At 42.3% G+C, this 26,370-nt stretch overlaps 2 protein-coding genes across 2 annotated transcripts; both read right to left on the reverse strand.

Annotated features, from left to right (window-relative positions):
* Positions 1-3,180: 3,180 nt before the first annotated feature.
* crygmx (crystallin, gamma MX) lies at positions 3,181-7,424 on the reverse strand (the record flags this gene model as incomplete). The annotated part of the gene is made up of 3 exons (XM_083787547.1): positions 3,181-3,459; positions 6,172-6,414; positions 7,416-7,424. 3 exons carry the CDS (start codon positions 7,422-7,424, stop codon positions 3,181-3,183), a joined length of 531 nt encoding a protein of 176 aa, XP_083643673.1.
* A 966-nt stretch (positions 7,425-8,390) lies between these two features.
* crygmxl2 (crystallin, gamma MX, like 2) lies at positions 8,391-10,416 on the reverse strand (the record flags this gene model as incomplete). The annotated part of the gene is made up of 3 exons (XM_083787548.1): positions 8,391-8,666; positions 9,429-9,671; positions 10,408-10,416. The coding sequence occupies 3 exons, from the start codon at positions 10,414-10,416 to the stop codon at positions 8,391-8,393; spliced, it is 528 nt and encodes a 175-aa protein (XP_083643674.1).
* Positions 10,417-26,370: the final 15,954 nt, after the last annotated feature.

Below are 26,370 nucleotides of genomic sequence, written 5' to 3' on the forward strand. Positions count from 1 at the left end.
GTTTGGGGAAGGTAGTGTTGCTACATTTGATAAATGTTATGTAACTTGCTATCCTGCTACAGATACTCAGCTTGACCAAACATTACAGTATTGTTTTAAGCTTACATTTCCACAGAAAGTGTTATTGTTTGTGAAGACATACTGATATAACAGATCACGTGTGTGTGGGGGGGGGACGACGACACGTGACATGTGAGCTTATATACTGTAGAAGTGTAGATCGGCTATTGCTGTTCCTCGTACAATGAATTATATAGCGATTCGATGCTTAAGATACACTCCAGTTTGACACTGATTTAACTATTTTCTTTATAAGTCATGTTCTGTAATTGTATTTTTCATGCTTTTGCTTTTGATTTGTTCCATGGCATTTGGAGTGCCCAAAGCTTCTGTCAGAGAAGGAAGGCTAGCTGACAAGCTGCCTCCTTTAGCCCAGAGGGGAGAAGGGGCTGTCAGTCTTTAGATTGACTGTTCTATCAGATGTCTTGCATTGCACACTCAATGATTAGTCCGGGTAATTTAACAACTGCATTGTAGAATAAAAAGTTTTATTTCTTTGCTTAAGACATTTTCTTTTTATTCTTTTCTTGCCACTTACGGTAATATTTTGGCGAGAGAATGAAATCTTGATGATTTTTACACGTATGTTTTTGTCTTTCCTGGCACTGTGTCTTTTCTATTTCTACAAAGAACACAAATTAATGGGAGAAGAACTCGCACTGATCTGAAAAAAATACAGATGTCTAAAAAAAGGCCTTTTTCATACTTGCCCATGGGGGAATTTGCATTGCTGGAAGTGGGGCAAAGAAGATGGAAGACAATACTATAGAGGTTTAATTATCCAGCCATCAGAATATGAAAAGGGGGAGACGTAGAACTGAGACTAATAATGGAATCACAGGCCTGTGTTCTGTGTTTCTCTCGCTTCTCTTTTCTCTTTCTCTTCTCTACCATCTAAAGAATTCATTCTCCAAAACGCACTACTTACCCTTCAATCAGCCTCCCATCACCAAGTCCAAAGGGTTTGCAGATGAAGCGGGAGACAAAACTCGGATCTCTCGCTTGTGTCCTTTTTATGTGCGAAGCGATTGAAAGTATCATCTGAACGTCTTGAGGTGGATAAGGAGCGATCCAGGGACGTTTACCGTTTGCCTGTTTGATGCTCACTGTGCTTACAAACCGTCCTATGGAAAAGGCCTTCTGATGAGATTATATGATATCCCATTGTTAGATATGGTGTGCCACTATTGTTTGTTATGCACATATAAATATTATTATTTTTTACACCAAATTACAATGTCCAAATAATGGATCTCAAATGCCATGACTGTACATTGTGGCAGAACAAGGTTAACTTTTCCCGCCTAAGTTGGCTCCTACAGTAGGTGTATTACCTGGCCTGGTGGCTTTGTCTCTGGACAAGTTCATATTGTGATTATCTCTGAATACCCCTATTCTCTCCCAATTCCATACCTGCTAAAAGGGAAAACCACACACAGACCAGCCCCCTCTATAAAGCTCGACCCATAGGAGTCATGTCGTTTGATTTTCAAATCTCTGCATCAAGTAATGGAATAGATACAGATTCATACAGCATATTTTAAGTCTTCATGATGGCATTCTGGTTTGTTTTAATGCAGAAAAAATAATTAACATTCTTTCTTGGGACATAAGCACATAGCTATATAGCCATGAATCATATAAATCCTCCTGTGTGTGTAGCTTGCAAAAGCTGTTTTTGACTGCTATTCGATTGAAATCACTGCACCCTCTGACCCGATTAACCTTTACTTATGACAGAGGCCATGGCAGCTGTGAATTTCCTCTCATGTCTTATCTGCCTTTGCCCCCAGTAGATCAGATCCCATGATGCACCCTGTTGCCGCTTGCCGTCTGCTGGGTATTGTTGCCCATAGATATCAGAGGACTGAGGGCACATCACTGGACTTCTACAGCAAAGCTGACAGTCCTTTAATTGGACATTACTCAAGGCCAAAACTCATATTTCTTGTTGTGCTTGATCTTAAGAGACTCTCAAACGTACTCCCCACTGGGCTCCACATTTTTTTGAATCAATAATTTATGGTCAGTGTTATTTATTCATGGATATCTTCGCCAATTACGCACCGTCTAATTAACAATTTCAATTATTGATATTTGTTTCTGAAAGAGCTAAGTATCCTGGGCTGATGAAATATGCATGAGCAGGGATGTGGACTGGGTTTTGTTTTTTCGTTCTGAGAGAGCTTGATGCTCCGGGCTAGTACCAGGCCACTTTGACTTCGACTCTTTGAGTCGGCTTTGGCCCTGTGATGTGAGTCTAATATAGGCTTCTTTCATAGACCCAAAGCGCCTGCTTGCTACCATGTGATCTCATAAAGACTCCTACATGCCCATCCTCAGATAGCCTTCTTTTTTCCCCTTTTTTTTGTTCTTTAATATCTATGCTTCAAAGAACAAGCTTCTGTTTCCTTGATAATTTTGCTTTGTGGATGGGGGGATGACCATGTCATGGCAGACTGCAGCAACTATTGGTCTTGTTAGGGCCCTGGTGGTTCTGAAATGAATACACTTCTGAGTCTGACTGTGTCCAGATGGAACTCAACGGATCCAATGCCTGTCACCACACCAAAGTGAGCAAGGCCTTCACATTTGACAACTTCAGTAATCAATAATAAGAATAAAACAACAACAACACGGGCCCTTTCTTAGTTCACTTTCATCAAGTTTTAATTTATTGGAATTCCAATAAGACATGAGGTTGGGGATTATACACCGTTCTGCTCTGGGACAAACAAAGCAAGAGTTATCATCACTGTGTCAGTATTTGCTCAAGCACTGAGGGGGTGTCAACTTCACCCGGCAATGCAAAGCCACCCAAACCCCCAACAGACAGACATGCCAAAACCCCAGTCATTTCATTAGCCTACACAGTATAACATCTTTCTTTACTGTGGCCTGAAATCAAAACATTTAATGAGTTTATTTCAGGTTTGGACACCACAGTATCATGACCACAATTAGACAACACCGGCATTAGAGGGGAACGGGACTGGGGGGGGAGGGGGGATTAACAGTAAGGGTGTTATTATGAGGGTAAAGGTTAAATACTTCGTTACACGGTCACGTTGCTCGACCTACGGCGAAGTATATAACTGAGTGATGTAAAGGAAAGGATCCTCAGACTTGCTGCTCAGTGACGCGCCTCAGGGAGCCGAAGATGGGACTGGTGCTTCCCCACTCGCTGTATCTCCTGTACTCACCGGGGCGCAGGAAGTACTGACGGCCCCGGTAGTTGGTGTGCTCATGGAGGATCCAGTAGCCCTCCATGACGTTGACGGAGGAGATGTCGCCTTTGTGGAACATCTCGTGCAGATCTGGACAGTCCTCACTGACCTCCATGTTCTGGCCTCTGAAGTCGGAGCGCTCAAAGATCTTCATCTTGTAGTTCCCTTGGTACTGGGGGAGTGAACATCGAGGATGAACATTTATTTGTAGCTCTATAAATAAACACATTTTCTGTTTTACTGTTTAATTTATTTTTATGTTATTGTGATTTTCTGTGATTTTGATTTACAATTTTGATCAGCCTTTTCCCATGTCATGATTATACTGTAAATAAGAATTGTTCAGATTTTGTTTTGTCTGGTTACAAAATGATGTATTAATAATACATTTATTAAAAAAGACAATCAACTGAAGAGAATAATAACAATAAGGCACAAGCGGCAACTGTCAACCTCATAGGTCTTCCTCAACAAGTGGAACGACACCAAACTGGCAACCCACAGGTAAACGAGCTCAGGCTGGCAGCTGTGACTGTCAGCATTGGTTTAATGTGGCAATGGGCTCAGGCGTTCGCAAGAACGGTGTTAAATGTCGAACGAAGAATGAAGCTGGTGCAGAAACATGTAAGACCAGGTGGGTGGAAGTCAAACTCAAGACAAGAGGTAGCCCCGCTCGGAACCCTATACAGACAAGAGGTTCCCTTGGCTTATGTTGTGTAAGTGTAACCAAAACATATCCCACAGTGGTGCAAGGTGAAAGTCTCGAGCGTTTGTTGACATTGGCTTTGGTAATTCATTAATTAATTGATTAATTAATTAATGACGTTTCAGTCAGTGAGTCTGTTATTGTCTTACTGCTAGATATTTTAGCATAAGCTAGCAGCATCATTGAATTGTGTGAAAGAACAATGTGAGGCCAATATGGACATGAGTGTTGTCTAATGACCTTTAATTATTTCCATCATCTCATAGTAGTCCCTGACTCCCTGCAGATTTTTATTTTATTTTATTCTTTTTACAGTCTATGGATGGACCACCTGCACTATCTTGTAGAACAGCTATTTTCAAATGGCCAAAATGTATAGGGCTGAAGTGGTTAATGGGTGTTTTGTAATAATAATGATAATAATAAAAATCTACAAAGTAACTATAGTACTCAAGTTTTCAAATTATTGTTGTGGAGTAAAAGTACAATTTCTTTCCTTTGAGATGTAGTGAAGTGAATGTAAAAGTACTGAAAACTGAAAATACTAAAAGAGCTATTGTTGGTAGGTAACGTAACATCAGATAGAAAATCAAACGGGCTACACTGCCATAAATGCATTATTGATGTTTGTTGTTTCTTTAGACATGCAGTAGGCCTAGTTGCTATTTTAAGAGACTGTGAACAACATTTACCGTCTGAAATTGACTTTACTTTTCCCCATGCTCTGCTTCCATAGACACTGGAGGCAGCTGAAGGACGGTGAACACATTCATGAATGAAGCTGATGCTGTGGTATACGGTAGGTGTGTCATATATCTGTTTTTGAGTGGTGTTAGCCACTCCTATAGACAGCAATGTGTGTCCACTGTCCATATGTCTGTCCCTGTGTCCGAGTATGGAAATTGCGTTTGTTGACAACCAAGTGTCACTGTTGTGCAACTTGCGCTGAGGCCCCCTCAGTGGTTTTGGCTCCTATACAAGCCTCGGCACATCCCTGATGTATTCAATCAATAAATTGAGTAACATGGAAGTGGCAGCGGTACTGGTAGTGCCATACTGTTGTAGGGTCCAAGCCAAAGCATATCCGGCTATCCCCAGCCTGTCTCCTCTGCCTATATGTCTCCCCCAGTCCAGTGGTGAGAGTACATGTACTCAAGTACTGTACTTAAGTGCAATTTTGAGGTACTTCTACTTAACTGGAGGATTCGGAAATTTCTGTACTTTCTGTATTTACTTCTACTCCACTACATCTCAGAGGCAAATATTGTACTTTTACTCCACAACAATTCATTTGGAAACTAGAGTTGTGAGTTACTTTGTAGATTTAGATTATTAATACAAAGCACACATTAACCACTTCAGCCCTATATTTCGGCCATTTGAAAATGGCAGATCTACGAGCTCGCTATGCGTCACAATGCGGACTGCATTGTGAGCTTGTAGATCTGCTATTTTATACAACTGTGCTATTTTATATTTAATGGGACATTCTGCATAATGAGTACTTTCTACTTTTGTTACTTAAGTACATTTTTATACCAATACTTTTGTACATTTACTCAATTAAATGTTGAATTCTGGAGTATTTCTACTTTGCATTATTCATACTTTTACTTAAGTAAAAAATATTAGTACTTTTTCCACCACTGCCCCAGTCCCCAACGCAATAGACAGCGATTATGGCATAGCCTACCCTACAGCTATTATGGCGACGAAGAAGCACTCTGATTTGTAAAGTAGTAAAAGTAACAATACGTAAGTAAAAGTACAAAAGTATTGTCATCAAAATATACGTAAAGTACCACGTGTAAAAGTACTGATTATGCAGAATGCCCCATTTCACAAGTTTTTTCAAACGTTTACAAAATGTGTCAATTTTGTACAAATATATAAATACATAGCTGATCTACAGGTCATAACTAGTCGCATGCATTGCGAGACGTGAGCTTGTATATCAGCTATTTTCTAATAGACAAAGACTTGATTGGTTATTACTGTATGTGTTTTCTCATAATAATCAAAATCTACAATTGTAGTGGAGTGCAAAGTACAATATTTGCCTCAGAGATGTAGTGGCAAAGAAGGAAATGGGAATACTGTGGGTAAAATGGTTCCATAGTTAGTGTACTTTCCACCCCTATAGCTACTACAGCCATTAGGCCATCAATTAACACTTACAGCGGGCACCATGCGGCAGGAGCGGATGCAGTCGTTGAAGCCGGCCCAGCGCTGGAAGTCGGGATACTCTCCCTTGTACAGCATGTACTGGTAGCCGTTGAAATTGGCCTTCTCATAGGCCACCCAAGAGCCACTGTCCACCTTGATGGAGTTACAGCGACTGAAGTGGCTGTGCAGCTCGGCACAGTCAGTGCTGCACTCATAGTGACGGCCCTGGAAGTTGCGGTCCTCGTAGAAGATAATCTACACGTTTAGGAGAGATGGATAGGTAGACATCATTATGAGCACAGTTCAATGGGGGGAAAGACCTCATACTTTACATAGGAGGAGTAATTGTTCCCAGGGGAGCTCAACTTCAAACTTGTCTAAGCACAGTTGGTAGATAAAGGACAATGAATTCAGCAGTAATAATGTGCAGCAGTCTGGTTTAATGAACTTAGCCTCTGAGTGTCAATCAGCAGGACCTTCACAATGCTGCAAGAGCTAGTCTTGTGTAGAGCCATTTGTAATGGAACCGTTTTGGGGAAATTATTGGGTGTGACATTTTGTCTTACGATGCACACTTCTGTTGCCATGAACTGTAATGCTTGAAAAATAACTTAAACACACTTACATTAAGAGCAAGACAATTAAGGAAAAACACGTTAAATGAATCTATGCTGGCCCTAGGCCTATAGTCATGTTTTTGTATCTAGTAGGAAGTTCGGAGCGCACTTTCATTGCATCACACACCATGTGGATGTAATATCCACAGTACGGAAATGAGAGAAAACAAATGATAAAATGACTCCATACAAAGAAAGAATATATTGTTGCTCAGTGCTTACATAATGGCAATGAATAATTTCTGAATTAAATTTATATCTCTAGAGTATTTAAAGAGAAATGATTTCCCTCTTTAACCACATAAGCCCTATTTTATACTGCAGCTATTAAAACTAGCATATCTATATCTGAAAGTTTATAATACGTCAAGAATCAAGATGCAACTTGGCGATCTGCTATTTTTGTTTCTTTTTTCTTTTATTTAAATGGGGACACCAGGGTTAATATGCTTAAACTAGAGGAAAAGTTGTTTTCCTAAGCTTCTAAACATTAATGATGACATTCCAGTTCTGTCTGTAAAATAATTCATTTTTTGAGGCCAACAACTAAATAAATTCCCTCATTTTACAACCAGACATTTGTGCAAACTACTTTCACCCACTATTAATGTGCTTATAGATTTTAAATTGCATGCTTACCTTGCCCATTTTGACTGTTCAAGTTCAGAACATAGCAGGCCCTGAGCAGTACCAGGCCTTTATAGACCTGCTGCGGATCAGGGCTTTGTGAACCCGACACAAAGCTTTGTCGCGTCAGCACAATGCACTCTAGCCTCTGCATAACACTATAGGACTGGTGCACGGCAGCAGCTCCTTTGTCTCTGTCAAAGCTCAGTGTCTGTCTATGGAAAATACTCTACAACTGCACTTTTCCCAAAGAGCCCACAATAAGAGTTGCAACCTCTGCCTTTATTGGCACGAGTACCATAAACGTATAGGACGTAGAGGCCCTGTGTGGACAGGTAGAACAGGGGGTCCCAAACTTTTGCAGGACAATGATGGACCCCCACATAGCCATAGCCTCTGGCTGTGGCCCCTACTGCAAAATGGCTTTAAAAAAAAAGTAGTTTGCCCAAGGTGGGGCATTGTTGTGGCTCTTCTCTATATGTAAAGTGTCTTGTTGTGATTTGGCACTATAATATTGAATATGATATTAAATTGCAAAAATAGCCCATCTACAAGTTTGCAACGGGTCGCATGCGACACATTGTGAGTTTGTAGATTAGATATAGCTATAAAAAATATAATAATGTTTTACTTTATTTTAGTGGTGTTATATATGTTTTTCCTTTCCTTTCCACTTGACCCCCACTTTGAAAACCACTGTGGTACTAGTAGAGGAAATTGAATAGCTGTCTTTTTACAGTTTTTCTCTGGACAAATTAAATGCCAGTGGGGTTTTATGAGTTGGTAAAACATATAACATTATATTACCAACTTCAAGTACTTAGTACTACTTCTTGCTTCTTACTTGTCGCTCTTGAACTTGAGGAGGCATGAGCTTGAACAGAATCGTCAAGGACACAGATCGTTTGTAAAAAGCAAAGCGTTTAATAGTCAACGTGAGCAGGTGGAGGAGACGGGGTTCTGGTTGGCGGGGAGCACGAGGCGGGCTTACTGACCCATCCTCATCCTCCTGAAGGAGCCGACCATGGGGTTGTGGCAGCCCCAGTCACCGCAGGCCCTGTACTCGCCGGGGCGCAGGAAGTACTGACGACCCCTGTAGTTGGGGTGCTCGTAGAAGATCCAGTAGCCCTCCATGATGTTGCAGGAGAAGATGTCACGGTAACGGAAGCGGTCGTACACGTTGGGGCAGTCCTCCATGAACTCCATCATGTGTCCCATCATCTCGGGCCTGTTCCAGATCCTCATCTTGTAGCCTCCTCTATACTGTTGGGGAGAAAGAGAGTCGGAGAGAGAGATAAAGTGTTTGCTGTGCTACTGTGGGGTGAGACTTTCACTTCATAGTATTGTACTGTAGGTACAGACAGAAAACAGAATACTGAGAATAAAGGTCCTTGCAGTCTGGACACATTCTTCGGAAAAACACTGATAAAAATCTGAAAAAAGCAGCAGTGTGCACTGTGCAGGGACCGTAACTCTGAGCAACACTCAGGATTCTTCAGTGTTGAGGGGTAAGGGGGGCATGCAACACAGGTGTGTCCAAGCGGAATCGAACCAGGGATAATACAGTGGAGTGAGACTGGAATTAAGGATATAAAAGTAGGAGAGTGACATGCAGGAAATGGCCCAGCCGTCTGGGAATGGAATCAGGTACTCACTGTCGGAGAACATGTGGTTCGCACCCTAACCATTCAGTTTGGTTTTGTTTAGACCGTAGCATTTTGGATCGTGACATAATGTAACCCCGATTTCCCCCTCTAAACTGTCGGGAACACTCAACGTGTCTTACGGAACTCAAATGAAGACTGAACGTCTTTTGGGGTCGTATCGTATTCCTTTTAAAGAATGACTGGCTCTCCTTGTGGACTTTGCAACAGAGACTTTTACGCTTTGACCCACCATGGTATCTATAAAGGACATCAAAAGGCCTCTGACTGACAGATTTCTAAGGCAGCGTTTGATGTGCAAGGAGGGGGGATTGGTGGTGTGGTGGGTTACCAGTCCCATCCGTCAGTGGGATTGACTTACAGGAGGGAACATCTGGCAGGAACGCATGCAGTTGTTGTAGCCCATCCAGCTGTGGTAGTCGGGGTACTCGCCGGGGCCCATGACGTACTGGTAGCCCATGTAGTGAGACTTCTCATAGCCCACCCAGTGACCGCCGGACACGCGGACAGAGTTGCAGCAGTTGAAGTGCCTGTAGGTGTCCATGCAGTCACTGCTGCACTCCCAGTGACGGCCCTGGAAGTTGCGGCCCTCGTAAAAGATGATCTGGGTTGGAGAAGGAAGAGAGGAGGACAGGACAGGGTAGGTCTTGAGTCTATAAAAGGCTTAAATGTATAGTCGCCTGGCTGCTGTGCTTATGAACGGGCTGTAGGGGACACTGCTCTCCCTTGAACAAGCATGAGATGCTATTGCATCAACCCTGCTTTCTATGCCGAGGTGCTGTCTGCTCAGCACCTCTTTATGGTCTTCATTCCATGCTTGATGAGAATTAAGGCAATTCAATCAATGTAGTTTCACTTTATGTGTTTGTTTTGCAAAACACATTTTAAGCTTGACCAGTTTAGATATTTTTAGTGGATTTCTCTGCTGACAGGATGTCAACATGCGAGAGGAAAAGAGACACATAGCTGCTGTTCAACATAGAAACAGTCAATTTGTTTCTCAATTGATTACCATGCTATTGGGAAATCCCAGAGACGGGTTAGCCGTGCAATATGCCTAAAAAATTATCTTCCCAGGGGAAAATGAAATGCTGGGAATTTACCACTTAACATTATGTTCTGTGATTTTACATCTATAATGGAAACATATGTTATCCTCCTTTTTCTTTCTGTGTGTATACAGTCAAATCCTGAAACTGATTTAAATTAACCCAGGTCTTGGCTGTGTGCTTTACCTGTTGCAGCATCCCAACCATATACTACTCAAAGTCTCAAATCATAAATGTTTACCTCCTAACTCAATTCATCAAGTAGCAACAACAATTTACATGAGCTCATACCTTTCCCATGGTTGAAGGACTGATGTTTTGCGCACCGTAGACCTAGGTGTGTTTTCCAGGGCCTTTTATACTCTGGCACTGGCAACGAGGCCTCTCACACGTCAGAGACGACTTCTCTTTTACCTTTTTAGACGTCACACGCCTTTGTCTGGCATTGCACGGGACATACTCCTAACTGCTAGAGTTTACCTATAGAATTCACCCCCACCCTCAACTGGCCCCCATACAAGTGACCATTCTATGTTTGACCCTTGTTCAACCATGACCTGGTCATGCAAACCTTTTGAAATATCACACAAAGGCTCTTTAGGTATGTGGCCCCCAGCAACAAAGCTTGTTTAGTTTTACAGAGGACCATGTTGGGGAAGTTACTTACTATAAATACATATGACTAAATAACACATATTACTTTTGTCGTCCAAATTTAGGCATGTTATTGGTATCAAAATTATATTTTAGCAGCACTGGTCATCATTGTCATGATGAAACAGTCATCTGAGCTACAGCGTCATCTATTGTTGTAGAGTAAACGAATGTCAAAATAAATACTTTTGATTTGGGGTAAGGGTCAGATTAGCCCATTTATACTGTTCAAGTTGAACAATGAACGCAGGACAAATTTCAGGACACTATTTTTAACAATAAAAAATGTCTAAATGGTAGACAAACTGTGATTTGTGGCGTTTATGAAAGTAAAGACCTACTTGACATGCTTGTAATTCTAGTTTTATTAATTTGCCACCCTTGAAATTCCATAATCCAGTTGGTTAGGCCATTTTGCGTGAGCATGAGCCACACAATATGTAAGTTATTCTGTTCTGTTCCAGTTTATTTCAGTTTGGGCCAATGCTTTTATTTAACTAGACCTTACCCGTTCTGAATATATGAACACGAAAATGATGTACAGTGAGGGTAATGCGATGTATTGGATCACATTACTTATTGGGAGGTAATTGTCTCGCTATAGCGCAGTGCCTTAATGGCATTACGAATGAAGGAGTTTTTAAAGATGTTACGGTTAGCTTTTGGTACTGTCTACCAGAGGTAGACGGTACAAAGTACTGCAGAGTCTGCAGAGTCGATGAGAGGGGTCATTTGCTATCTTGACAGCTTTTTTTCGAAGTACTTCCTTGAATATACAACTTAATTGTTTGTCTCTTCCCAATGATTTTTGAGGCTAGGTTCACTATTCGCTGCAGCTTGCTTCTTCCTTTTACATTGCCGTACAACATTGCGGCCATTTGTGGCGCCCCCTATAGATGAAAATGGAATTGCTTTGGGCTCTCCGTTGATTAAAGCACCCTCGACTTGTGAATGAAATTTGGGGTGGATTGGACATTCCGTTGGTGATTTGTGTCATTTTTTGTAAAACAGGACCCTCCCACTAACTTTGGACGTTGATTACAGCCGAACGATACGGACTATGAAGATTCTGCCTGTGGTGTTTTAATCGGATAGGTCCAGAGATCATGTGTACAGTTTTTTGTGAGATTTGCACAAAAGCTGTAGGTGGAAGAGCAAAAAGTGTGTTTTGAAGAAAATTAAAAATGGCGGAAAATCTACCTTGATGCAAATAAGCGTGGCCTATATGGGGATGCGTCATGACCCATGGAATCCAGTGAAAGTAAAATTTAGATTTTACGACCTATGGTTCAAGAGTTATAAGCAATGTAAAGTGAAATGTAAATTGGGCTGTTATAGCGCCACCATGAGGCCGACTGATAATATAATAAATGATAATAATTATGAACCTCCCCTCCAAGTGTTGTAACTGTGCCTCTGACGGTTTCTGTGAGAAAAGTAGTTAATGTGAGTTTTCGCATTTTCCCATGTAAGTCGATGGGACATTTTAATACACTAATAAATTCATTATTAATCAATAATTTATTATAGTGAAAAAAGGGCTTTGTTAAGACCTCCGTAATATTCTGGCCAATGCCCGTGTGAAAAGTCGGAGCGATTGGTGCAGCCAGTGAGGAGCTACGACAGTGTTTCAGACATTCATTCAGAGAGACATTCAGACATTCATTCAGACAGATATTGAGTGAATTATAGTATGATATGATGATTTATTACTAATATTATATATTGTTTAACTTTATTTAACATGGACATCCTTTGATTTTTTTATTTTAAAAATATGCAGGAGACATGGTCAAGTTGGCACCGCATTACAAATTAATTTCGGACCGATGCTTTCCCTCTCTGACCCAGGTCATAATATCCCGGTTTTGTTTGGTGTTAAGTGATACTGATGGTATTGATTGAATCAAGCCTGTGTGTTGATGTAATCTACTGTGATCTGTTGTCTCTCTTTGCTTCCATAGCCTGCAGTTGTACTATGAAGTCAGACAGGACTGCTCTGTTTGTGTACAAATGCACAGACGGCTGTGCTCCGTGTGTGTTTGTTTGTGTGTATTTCATATGAAAGGGGCGGGGGTGGGCATATGTGCGTTTGAGTCTGTGGATAAAGTGATAGTTGTTTGGACTCAAGTCTTTGGCTAGTAACCATAGCCCAGAGCAGAAGGGGGAAAGGCCAGGGAGTGTTGCCCCATGCGTTCTGTTCCCAAAGCCCAGCTGATACCAGAAAGGTCAGTCTCATCCTTTAGCCTTTCATCAGAATAAAGAGACAGCGGCCTCTCTCTACACTTTGTGTGTGCATTTTGCAGCTCTCGACTCTGCAAAGAGACAAAATGTTTTCAGCGAACACAATAGCCATTATGATCCCACCCCCATCCCTAACCCCCCCCCCGCCCCCAACCGCCCCAAAAAAGCTTCTACTGTGGCAGTATATTGAAAATCCAAATATGACTCAGTTTCAGTGCTAAGGAACCGCGTTGATAAGCTTTTGCTCCTTTGATCAGACATCGCCTTGAAACTCTCATAGGCTTCAATAGGTTTCATGTTTTGAAGCTGCACTCTTTTTCTATGACATAAGTAGATCATTGATATCCTTTCATCATGCTGTGCAGCGTAATTGTGGCAGATTATCAGATGGGACGCTGCCTGTATTGTTTTGTCAATTTCAAGAGCATGGTCTCCAAAAGCAGTATGTTTCCGTGTTTATTTAATTTATAGCAGAAAAAACTAATATTGTTTTATACATTTCTTTACACGTTCATGGTTCATTCTTTCTAACCAAAAAAAGTGTGATCTGTTTATCCGTTCCTGATGTAAGAGTTGGTGGCCACGACCATCATTGTCACTGCTCTCAGCACTGAGGAACCTTGACTCATTAGTGGAGACCTCAGCTTCTGGATGTGTCTCGGGGGGGGCAGCTGGGCCTTGTTTCAGGGGCTCTCAAATGAACATCTTTAGCAATGCTACAAGACATCTCCTCCCCACCCTGAAGGGAAAGCAACATCACAGAGGCCCTCGTCTGCTTTCTTGGTTCCCCCCGGAGGAGAAGAAAGGAATCCCGCTGAGGAGCATTCCACTCTTCATCTCAGAATGATGGAAGAATGAGGAAGAGAGAATGGAGAACGGGGTGTGGGGGCTCCATTCGTGGCTCCATTGTGTCCGAAGGAGGAGCGAGATGTATAGTCGCATGGGAGATGGCGACACACTTTGCACCTTAGAGGCTGATGTGTACCCCACAGAGGGAGGGAAGAATCTCTGACAGACAGCGGCCCAACACTAGTTAACTGGCAAAACCTTTTTAATCTATGGGGATTTCAAAACGGAGAAGCCAGTTTGTATAGCAGACGCCAAACTAGAATGCAAATGTGCTCTTCCTTTTCCAAAGAGACACATCTTTCCAATTCCAAACATATCAAGCAAAATGTTTTCTGCATCCCAAAATATGGCCTCTCCGATCAAACGATATATGGTGGTGAGTTTCATCCCTAAAATATTGTAGGGAGAGATAGGGGAAAAATCGTCCCTGATTGCAACGCCTCCAATGTTCGGAACAATAATTCCACAAAACCCACAATGGTGGTGTACAGAAGTGGTTTCTTTCTGTGCGAGTTCTGCTACTGAGAATGGGCTAATCTGTTGTTGAAAATGCTGTATGATCGGGACGCCACTTGCCAAAAGCCGCCCGCACCCCCCCTCCACCCTCCACGATGGGTGTACAACGAGAGGACCTCTCTTTTGCTGTGGAGATCATCCTCTCCATTCTTTCTGTCAGAAAATCTCCAGGCGGCCTGCCTCTCTTTCGGCTGCCAGCGCTTCGGTGCTCTATCGGGACCACCAGACGCCGGAGCCACTGTGAGCTGGTGCCAGGGCCAGGATTTGCCGCCATGCGTCTGGTGTGCTCTATCTTTTTTTCTGTGGGATAATTAAAAGTGGAAATGGTGCTGGAAGAACAGAATGAATGGAGGGAGGGAGGGAGGGAGGGGGTGTTTGGGGCCGAGCAAATGGATGCAGCTGTCAGTTATGTGGAGGTGTTGATATGCCATTTGTTTCCCCCTTTCTCTGTGACTTTATGTAGAACTATTCTCCAGCATAGTTTAGTTTTAAAAGTTTATGTATGATGACTGTTTTTAATTGCCCAAAATGTAATTAAAAACATTTTTAGAAGTGCTTCTGTTTCTGAGCATGTGGTATGGCAACGTTCATGGCATGAACATGCACTCTTTCCAGTCTTTATAGGCTCATGGCTGGTCAAGTACAGACCATCCTACAGCAGAGTCACTGCATGTTCCTCCAGAACAAAAGTGGTCTCATCGTCTATCGGGGCATGGGCATCACTGATGTCCGTCCCTTATTCATATACCTGTAGACTTAAAAACGTGGGTCTCTGTCTACAAGTAATGGAATCTGAAATATCCCTGAAATCTGTCAGTCTGTCATCACAGGTAGTTTGGGATATTTCCCAGATGATGAACATTAATGATTTACAAATCATTAATGTTCTACTTTTGACTTTACTTTCACTTTTCACTGAATGCTATTTAGATGCATCACCATGTGCCGTGGTCTAAACTCCATGAAAAGCAAGCCAACTGCTTCCTCTACTAGACATACCTGCCTAGGTGAGTAATGGCTTCTTTCTTTCTTTCTTTCTGACTCTTTCGTACTCTGCCTTTCTCTCTATATCTCAGTCTCCTCATCTCCACACTGTTTTGACGTGGCGTGTCTTCCATGCCCCAAAGCTTTCAAGGTTTAAAGAGCAACTTTTCACCCTGTGATCCAGGCACCTTTCAAACAAGTCACGTTGTTTACCGACACATGACAGAGCCTCCAGAGCCTCTGAACAAACGCAACCTCAGCGTGAAGGCCCCCCTCCCTTGCCTTTCACCGCACGCTAAATTTGTAATCAGATGTGATGCCATTATTCACTTCCTCAAAATTGTCATCAAAGCAAATGTATTCTGACAACACTTAGTGACAAGTGCACCAGAGGAGAGGCGGCAAATCAGCTTTTTCGCACCGTGTATCAATTATTGATTCCACACCCCAACCCCCCCCCCCCCACCCCACCCCATGTCCCAGCCATCCACATAGGCACCTTGTGATAATGAAATACACCAATTTAAAAAATAAATAATAAACGGAGGTTCGGCTCAATTGTTGTGAAGGCTTATGCACTTGATTGACTGACGGCACATTTGCCTCGCTGGCAGTCAAGCAGATCAAAGGAGGGCTCGTCTTATCGCCTAGGGCACTTGCAATTTATTTAGAGGGGCTGCGTGGCTGTCCCAGCAGGTAATGATATTGGGCAGAGCCACTCAGGATAATCATAGCTATGAGATGCCTCGCGAATCCCCACCTCTACTGTCTATCTCAAGCTCATGCGAATGCTTGCATATGATTTACAAGAAAGGCATTCGTTATTGTACAAAATTAAAAAGGGCATAAGAGTATATTTATAGCATATAGTCAATATCCGGCTGTTCAAAATGCAGTGGCCTTAGCTTCCATAACAATCCTAAACTCACTTTGTCTACATTTTGTCCAAATATTATGTCTATCTATGCACGTGATTACTTATTTATAATTTCAGTTTTCTGTCCCAATATTGTTTTGTAATAAGCTGGGCATCTTGAGATATTAAGTTAAGTGCAGATTCTCTTCTAAGCTATCCACTGTGTGTGTGTGTGTGTGTGTGTGTGTGTGTGTGTGTGTGTGTGTGTGTGTGTGTGTGTGTGTGTGTGTGTGTGTGTGTGTGTGTGTGTGTGTGTGTGTGTGTGTGTGTGTGTGTGTGTGTGTGTGTGTGTGTGTGTGAACAGTAAACACATGGAAGACAAAAAATAATTGCTGCATCATCTCAGGCGATGAAGTGTTTTTTGTAGTGCATATAATGCTATTTTGGAGTTAAAAAAGCACATTAATAATACACTACAGAGCACATATTAATGCCATGCTCCCGATGTCCAAACCAGGTGCACATGAGCATGTACACAATATATCCTTAGAACTTCTCTCCGAAAGAACCACTCAATACTTAAAGCTAGTGAACTAGTTTTATTTGGCTGACATGTTTTTGTTTTTTAAAACATATGTTTGCCCCATTTATAGCATGAATACTGGAATTCTTACTGTCTTGACATGCCCAACTTATTTAGTTTCCAAGTTTTGCAGAGAATGCATTCAGTGTTTTTCTTTTGGTGTGCGTTTTTGTTTTTTAGCTTAAACGTGTTGGCCCATTAAGTCGGTTTTTAATATGATATTGCCTGGAGCAATAGACAACATTTTGTATTATGATGAGGCTTATAAATGTTGAATTGGATTAGTTTTATCTATGCCCTAATTTCTGTGTCAAGAAAACAAAAACAAAGTAATTTTACACATTTTGATTTTATATTTTAACAAAGGGAACTAAGAAAAAGGTGTGTGTGTGTGTGTGTGTGTGTGTGTGTGTGTGTGTGTGTGTGTGTGTGTGTGTGTGTGTGTGTGTGAAATAAAAGCCATTTCTATGTGCTAATTGGTTTGACTGATCTTGTTATAAAGCAATTTGATGAGACTCTACAGATAAGCTAACATGCAAGTAAAACTATTTGAAATCTGCTGCTGCTGGTATAACCAGATTTGTAAGGCAGAATGGCTATTATAAAAGAGCCTACATTACATTATATAATTGTCATAAAACAGACCAACAGAGAAACACAAAAGCAAGATTCAGACCCTGTCCGCACATAAAATGATTGCTATTGCAATGGCCATGACTTTGTGAACTGTTTGATGATGCCTTGAAATGCCATTTGAAGCTAGAACTGTTATGTGCTTCACATAACAAACAAATATAGCGCAATTGTCTAGTAATTAGACTAGTTCAAGTTAGATTTTTGAAGTTTAACACACGTGTATAGCCTATAATAGCCATGTAGCCAACATTTTTGTTTGAATGTTCAAAATGTCCTTGCATTCCTGTACGACAGGGAATTCAACATTCCCAGTTGCAAAGTAAAAAAACAACTGTAACCAATAATAAAACTATATTATTTCATTAGGATTTTTGTGTCCACAGTTGGCCAGCTAGAGATTCCAATTCCAATCAGTAGAGGGCAGTAGAAGCCAAAATATTGTCAGTCATCAGGGTGGCTGTATGATGCTCTATATACTTGTGAGAGAGAGCGGGTGCGTGTGTGTGATCGCATGCCTTTATTGTATGCAAGTAAGTTTGGGTAGACATGTACATTTTGCTGAAGTAGACATGGGGCAGATATTTGTCTGGGTGATGCACAGGGTGCAATGCAATGGTGTCTAACAGCTCCTGGGCTGCTCTCTGTGCCCTACGCCTATTAGTGCAGGAGAGGAAGACTTCTTGGTAGGGGAGATAAACCAACCACTTCCACACTGTGATGACCTGTTAACCTGGCTACAGTGAACACACAGCACTCCCTCCAAATATAACATGGTGCGTGTGCCTTTAGACTGACACATACATATGGGGGTACTGTACGGCGGAGTTCTTGAAAATGCTGAATTCAAACAACTTAAAGGCAATATCTCTCACCATGGTTAATCAAAGTCTCAGCCAGACAACATGCACTCGTCTTTCTTTGTACACGTGTGCGTGCGTGCGTGCGTGCGTGCGTGCGTGCGTGCGTGCGTGCATGCGTGCGTGCGTGTGTGCTTGAACTGCAGATGTGGGTGCTAATTGAGAGATCAGTGCAGGAGCTGCAGGACTGCAGAGATGCCCGGCGTTCTCCCATAGGGTCCAGCCCTTTGTGGAGCTGACCATTCACTTTATACTTTAAGACACTTTCAGAGGTGGTGGAGGGAGGGGGTTCCATGCCAATTGATCGTTTGAAAGTATGTCCTCAAGCCTCTGTGCATGTTGCAATATATACCGTTTGGGCTCCCTTCAGCTAAAAGGGTTTCTCTTCACGTTTTGAGCAGATTTTTATCCTGCTTCTTCAGCACAGCAGAGCACGAATTGAAATTGAGTATAGTCTTATTTCCCATTTTGCAATCGGAAAAAAGATTCCCACCTTACACTTTTGAATTCAGCAGCAGGGACTTATCTCTGCAACCAATGACGGTTCGCAGTTCCACCGGGAATTAATTGTGCATCAAGCATGTCATTAACATTGGTGAACACTTGTTTTGTGTTGACAGATAGGGTAGTGGAATGCATGACTTGATGTAAGCACGGGCGGTGTGGGGGTATTTTGAGCAGGAGAGGAGTCGCTGTGGTCCCTGGAACTGCAGCGGGAACGTGGGGGCCCCTCAGCTGAGGCCCCTGGAAGACCCACACATTTCACTCGTGGGAGTTTCGACCAAATTTACAAATAGAATCAACGATACACCAAGGGAGAATCTAATGCCAATTCCCATCATCAAGACCCACATTCCTCTCTCTTTTGCTTTTAACTGTTGTCCCCCCCCCCCTCCCCCCTCTATCTCTCTCTCTCTCTCTGTTACTTCTTTTCCCTCTGCACTGTTGTTTTCGAGTTTGTTTTCCGCCCGTTCTCCTCTGGCTGTCGCCTAGCACTGCAGCCACTTTCAAAGGCTCGGCTGTCACGCGCCGCCTTTGAGTCCCGTTTGAATTTTTAACGTACACGTTGTCAGGGCGCCGTCAGGAGTGATTGACAGGTCCGTCCCAGTGCAGCGCCGGGCTTGGCAGGCTGGCTGTCTTTTGTCAGAGGCAGGCAGCCGAGGAGAGGCAACAAAGGAAGGGAGCAGAGGAGGAAAGAGAAAACATACATAAATAAAACAAAACCGTTCTTACCCATTTCTCAATAAAGACCAAATTAGATTAAACTTAAGGTGTGCGAAGGCAGTCGTGGGCTGTGGAAATTGACTTAATATTTTCTCTCAGGGCTTTGTTCCAGCACTGTTGATGGTGCACGGCTAAAAGACTCCCTCCTGACAGAAAACGAAAAGGGCACGGCAGGAGTTGCATAAAGTGCTGGCTGTAGATGTTGATGTTGTTCATTATCTGGCCTTTGCTTCAGCGCTGAGAAGGTCCAAGGTTCATCGTTCAGCCTGCCTGCGCTCACCTTGTTTTGGAAACGGTAGTACAAGCAAAATCCCCCACAGGGACGATGGTGTCGATAGAGTTGTGAGGGCTCTGGCCTTGACCAACTGCCTGCTTTTGGCCAGAAGAACCCTAGCGTCCCTATTCTGGGCACGATAGGCGACCGTCCAGCAAAAATAAAAGGCAAAAGTATGTGTACATTAGGTGAAAATAGAAAAACATTGCAGATCTACAAGCTCATCTATTGGCGCTATTTGACATACAGTATAAGGAAGTACATATGGTTTTAAATGGTTCAAACGAATACAACATCTAGACCTGTGTTGTTTCAGAAGGACAGAAAATGGCACTATCTGAAAATGATAAATGGGTTTTGTCGTCATACAGTACTTCAGCACATCTAGAGATTGGTTTAAAAAAGACTCTTTAGACATTGTCACTGGAAATCTGTTGCTAGGGAACAGCTTGGGTCCAAGTTTATTTCCTTACGGCCACTAATATTCGCAAACGTTGCAACAATAAATGAACTTGAACTCCTTTTTAGAATGTTGAAAGAACTATAATGGAAATATACTCTAGAGCTTTTTTTGTGTTTTATCCTTTTGACAGAATTGATATTATGTTCAATCAATCAAGCAGTTATGGTGAATACAGTCCTATATCATATCCCATATCATATATCATTGTGTTATTTAATGGCATTCTTTGAATAGTGCAAGAGTAGTGATGTGAGGCAGATATTACTGGGCTAGGAATTTTAATGAAATAGATATTTACACAAGAAAATATTGAGATATTTACACAAGAAAATATTGAGAAGCGATCAATAGTAATGTGGATATGATGACCCAAAAAACATTCCTTGTTCATTTCTCTCAACAGTTTGGTTACTCTTCATGTGACCACCGCGCTCTGACTTTAGGTGCGTTACCCGTTCAAAACGTATCATTATATAACGGTAGTAGGTCACACACACCAAGAATGCAGTTTAAAAGTTTTATTCTTGCATTTTGAACAGGGGACAAAACGTTTTGGCTATCCAGCCTTCATCAGCCCTCACTGATGAAGGCTGGATAGCCGAAACATTTGTCCCCTGTTAAAAATGCAAGAATAAATATTTTGAACTGCAGTCTTGGTGTGTGTGACCTACTACCGTTATTTATTCTCAACATTTTGGTAAATTGTATGTCGCCTTTTACCACTCTGTGGGCTGTATTTTGCGTGTCTTAAGTACCCGGTCTTATTCCCTAACTTGAGTAAACTAAAGACCTGGAGGCGTGATCAATGCCATTTGGCTATTCTGAGTGGCCAAAGAGCATTGATCACGCCTCCAGGTCTTTAGTTTACTCAAGTTAGGGAATAAGACCAGGTACTTAAGACACGCAAAATACAGCCCTGTATCTCTAATTGGGGAGAAAACAAAAATATGAAATCTACTGTTACTGTACAAGCTTGCATGTTGACATGTTACGAGGTTGTAGATCGGCTATTTCTCTATTTGTCGTGTGGCCAGGGCTCGACGCTTAGCATTTTTCCAAGTAGCACGTGTGCGCCTAAGTTGAAAGATCTAGTAGCACACAAATTATTTTAGGAGCACGATGAAAAATTATGTAATTTTAAGGGGTGCCCTCCTATATACAGCCTTTGTCCCCACACATCTCAAAATGAGCCATTGACAATCAACAGAGAAATTACGTCAAAATTCTGCTAAATATGACATAAATTAAACGCCATTGACATTTAAGGGAAAATGTATGTCATATGTAAACGAGCAAATCAGCTAACCAATCACAGGCAACAGGCATTCTGATTGGCCAGTATGAGATGATATCTGATGATGTATGATGACAAGAGCGCCCCTCACTTAACATGGGTGTGATTTTTTTTTAATGATAGGTAGGGGTGGAAAATAATGTCAAAATATTATATCACTCTCTTTTCAGCAATTATCACAAAATAGTGATATTCATCATGATATCATTGTTATGTTTGTTTTCATATAATCTATATAATCAATTTGTTTTATGCTAATACTTTGTAGATAGATCGATAGTAGCTCTGTTCCATACCTCTAATACGTGCAACACATTAGAGCTTTGGACCAGAGCTAGATAGAATATGTTGCTCATGGATGGATAGACAGGCTATCCGTTTTTATCCTTCTGTTTTCTATCATGTTAGTGTGACATTCAGACAGTGCAGAGGCTGCTCGATGGTGAATTATTATTGTAACATTCTCCTTGGCTTTGACTGACTGACTGATATTAATACGGTAATCCAGCCAGTTCGGTCATTCGCATTATCATTTATGTTGGGCACACGCTTTTGTAAGCAAACGCTAAGCAAGGGTTGTTTTTGATAAACATCAATCCGTCCACTCCATGTGTGTGTGTGCGCGCGCGTGCGTGCACGGCTGTACGCTGTTTCACCCGCGTTTGGTTAAAAGTAAGTTACGTTTGAACTTTGAACATTACAAACAAACTTTGCAAATAACGTTTCGGGGTCCAAGCAATTCCCTCTGAATCTGTGCTATCATGCTAATGCTATCCTTCTGAGTTCGCTCCGTCTTCGCTGCTGACAGTCAGCAAGCAGTGACAGGGAAGAGAACGGAGCAGCAACACAGTGAGCAAAGGGGACAGATCTTCAAATGAACACCGCATTGAGCCTCGACACGTTGTTAGCTTGTAGCTCTGCTCTTTTTGGCGAACGACACCGCCGTTCAGAAATATAAATGTAGGTATAGAACCGCGACTATAGAATGTGCACTTGCTGTAGACAGAGACTTGTCTTTATCACGATTGAATGGTCAAATCCTGTAGTCGCACCTGTGCTACAAATCTAATTTACAAGTCGCACAGTGATATTTTTTGTCGCAAATGCGAGTACCTAGTCGCACTGTCGAGCCCTGCGTGTGGCAATATTGATAAAGAAAACGCCAGGTGATATTTACTCTCGTATCATAGATGTAATATCGCCCAGCTCGAGCTGTAGTCGCCCGCCGACGGAGCCAATGGCTTTAATCAAGTCTTGCCGCACACACATTCGACAATGATGTCACCGTCATCCCATCTCTCTGAGATTAGTGCAGAGGGAGTTGGCTGCAGCACAAGCAGAAGGAATTGGAACATTAAATAGAACATTGTAGCCAGTGTTCAGCAACTTGTCTCTGTCAATCTGGGCTGATGGAAAGCCTCTGTGGGCACATGCCATGTAAACATAATATGGGTGGGACTTAGAAGTGGCTCTGTTTTTTGTAATATTTTTCTGGGGCTTAATTTTTCTGCCTTTGTTGATCTAGTATATACAATTACACAGTAATCAGACTGTAGGAAAGGGGAGAGGGAGACGGGGAGTGACAAGCAGCAACGGTCATCGGGATCGGGACTCGAACCCAGGACACACAGTCAAGTTGCGATGCATGAGTCTAGGTGACCGGACCGCTACACCGGCCACCCAGGCCAACGATAAGATCTCGAGATGGTTTTAGGGGCAGAAAAGGACCATGAGGTGAATGAAAGACCCTCTTTTGTCTCTATGAGTGCAGAAGAACAGACGCACTTTCACAATGACTTTTTTTTAAGTCTGGCCTTTGGCTCATGTGCATCATTTGTAAATGAGGGTATATCTTAGCTGTTGGGTGGCCCTGTCACCAAATATTATATGCAGCTGGATGGGGTTATAGATTCAGTCATCATTTTACTGGTGAACTAGAGCCGACAAACAGTAGATTTCAATCAGAGGGGAAAGCCGTTTAAGCGTTTCACTTGTGAGTACTGCACATGATATGATGACTGACTTCATCTCACTCGCTGAGAGGTTAGGTTTCTTCTTTTTTTAAGAAAACATGTCTGCTGTTTGATACCTCCTTGACATTTGACAGTCTTCAGACCAATCAGACAAGGCAGGCAGGCATTTCTTTTTTCATGTTACCAAATCTTGAGCAGTTGCAACAACGGTAAAAACATACCATCTCTTTTTCACAAGCCTATCAAAGGCAGCCACAGCCATCAACATCTGATAACATGGTGCCATGCTCATTACTTTATGCCTCTTTACGTTTCTGTCTCTCTTTTTTATCGTCACTCACATCTAGGCCAAACTGCAGAAGTTGATTTCAATATTTAGGGGGAGACAGGTGACTTTCACCTTAGCAAACCACCCTGTGGGGCTGTGCCTTTCCCACATTGGACTTCGCCAGAGCTCAGGATTAACCGCCGCGATCGCTTGAGTGCGCCACTCTACTCTGAGGGTTCTTGATGCTGCCGCGTCTTTCTTTATAGTTTCCCAATGAATTCTACTGTAAATGATACGCCTGGATGTTATCTTGGAGGAAAAGTGGAGTGCGGAGTGGAGAAGCAACAAAGGCGGAAGTCTCTCTGGTTACATAATTCATATCAGGCATATTCAAATAAAATTTAACATATTGTCATTCATCTAAAAGCAATCCTTTGTGTGCATGTGTGCAAAAGCATGGATAACTCTGAGGCAATAAATTACTAATAGCCTACCATGGGAGCATGTGAATGAACATGTTTAGTCATTCTGTTTGACAACAAAAGGAAACAGCCTATTCCGTGGGGTGGAAATCAAATTTCCACACTTTTCCGTAGATATTGTTTCTGGGAATGTCTTCCACGGGCGGAGAAATGGCTCCGACGGTACTCTGCGCTGATGCATCGTTTGTTTGCCGATAAACCAGGAGAAAGACATTTTTCAAGGAGAGAATCTGTGTTCTGAGTATGGTATGTGGTTGTGTGCCCTTGGTTTAAGATGGAATTGTTTGTGGAAGATGGCACTCAATGACTCCCTTAAAGGATTTGGAAACCTTGGAGGGGAAAAAAACTATAGCAGCATGAACTTGTTTATGTTGTTGCTTTACAATTATGGTTGTATAAAAGTTTCTCCATTTCTTTGTTTTCAAGGATTTTGTGGACATTTTGCACAATGGACCTCCAGTACCGTACAGTATAGTACTTCAGCTTAGTTAGGGAGGAAATCAGGAATGTTGACGCACAAATACTGTAGCTAATTTAAAGATTCTCTGAATCACATTTTGAGCATTGATTGTGAAGTGGACATCTTTCTTTTGCAAATCCCTTTTTCATGGTTTGTTGACACACGAGATGCTTTCGTGATTGATCGGCCCAAAATCAATATGATGTTGTCATATCCCATCTTCTACAGCTAGTCTTTGTTCTGTGTGATCTATCTGTCTATAGAAAGGCTTCTCCAAATACACAGGAATGAGAAGTGTGACTGAAGATATGATTAAAAAAGACTCCACTTATTCCACATGCAGCTCTAGAAGGCAGCCAGCCATCCAGGTGTCGAGTGTTTTTTGGAGATATCATTTGAAAAACTTGAGACAGAAGGGTGGGGGGAGGGGAGGATATAAAGACGGCGAGTGACTGATAGACTCTTGGAGCGATTATGAGTAAGAACAATGCACCGCAGATAAACAAACCTTCACATCTCAAAACTGCGAGTCTCAAATGTTCGACGTTTGATTTTTTTTCGCTCTTTCTTTTCCTTTTCGGCTGATTGAACGTCTCCTGTCTCTTCATCATCACGAAATGCGGTTTTGCGGCATTATAGACAGCCAGGCGCCATATGTGCACAGCAACTCTGCTCCGTCCTGCCTTGCACAAGTGCTGCAAACAGAGGGTCGCCTTCTTAAGGCCCTGACACACCAAGCCCATACCGGCTGAAATGCCAAACTTCATCGTCTGTGGCTGAAAATTACCCGTAGTTCTTTGCCCCATTGTCCCATTCGATACTTCAGCAAATGTTGTACTTTTTACTACTTTTATACAAACTACTGACACCTCCTGGTATGGAGAGTTTTATCCCCTCACACAGGCACACAACATAATGTACAGTAAGTGCAAGTCAGCCATCAGCTGACCACCAACTGTAGTCTTTGCAGTGTCACAGAACACTATGTTGTAATTAACCAATTTCACAACATCATTACAAAACACCTGTACCACAGGACAATAACCTGAACTTGGATGTTAGGGTTATTCTTTTTAAATGGCATTAATTCTAGTGGAAGGGGTGTTCTCCTGGCCCGGAGGTTTTAAATTGTACTTCCGGACCAGACCGATAGACAGGGCCTTTAAACCGAAGCATACCAATCAACCCCCCCCCCCCATCCCTTTCTTTCTGACCCCTGGCTTGCACCAGGTGTGTGCTTCTCTGACCCCACCCACCTCTCAGTTTTACTTTAACCCTCTCCTCCGTACTTCCACCCCTGCCGCCTGCAATGAATGATTCACCCCCCCTTCCACCAGAAAGCATTGCAACTGTGCACCGTAGCCTGGCCCTGCATCCCTCTGATCTCACTGTGTTGTGTAACGCTTGAAAAACCCTTGCGTTCTTGTGCATGTTTCTCTCTCTCTCTCTCTCTCTCTGTCTCTCTCTCTCTCTGTCTGTCTCTCTGTCTCTCTCTGTCTCTCTGTGTGTCTCTCTCTCTCTCTCTCTCTCTCTCTCTCTCTCTCTCTCTCTCTCTCTCTCTCTCTCTCTCTCTCTCTCTTTGCTCTTTCTCTGAGTTACATTCAGTATTGACTGTTTATGCTTTTTAATGTTGTGGA

The sequence above is a fragment of the Protomyctophum parallelum genome (genome assembly GCF_964188405.1).
Source record: "Protomyctophum parallelum genome assembly, chromosome: 17".
Classification (NCBI taxonomy): Eukaryota; Metazoa; Chordata; class Actinopteri; order Myctophiformes; family Myctophidae; genus Protomyctophum; species Protomyctophum parallelum.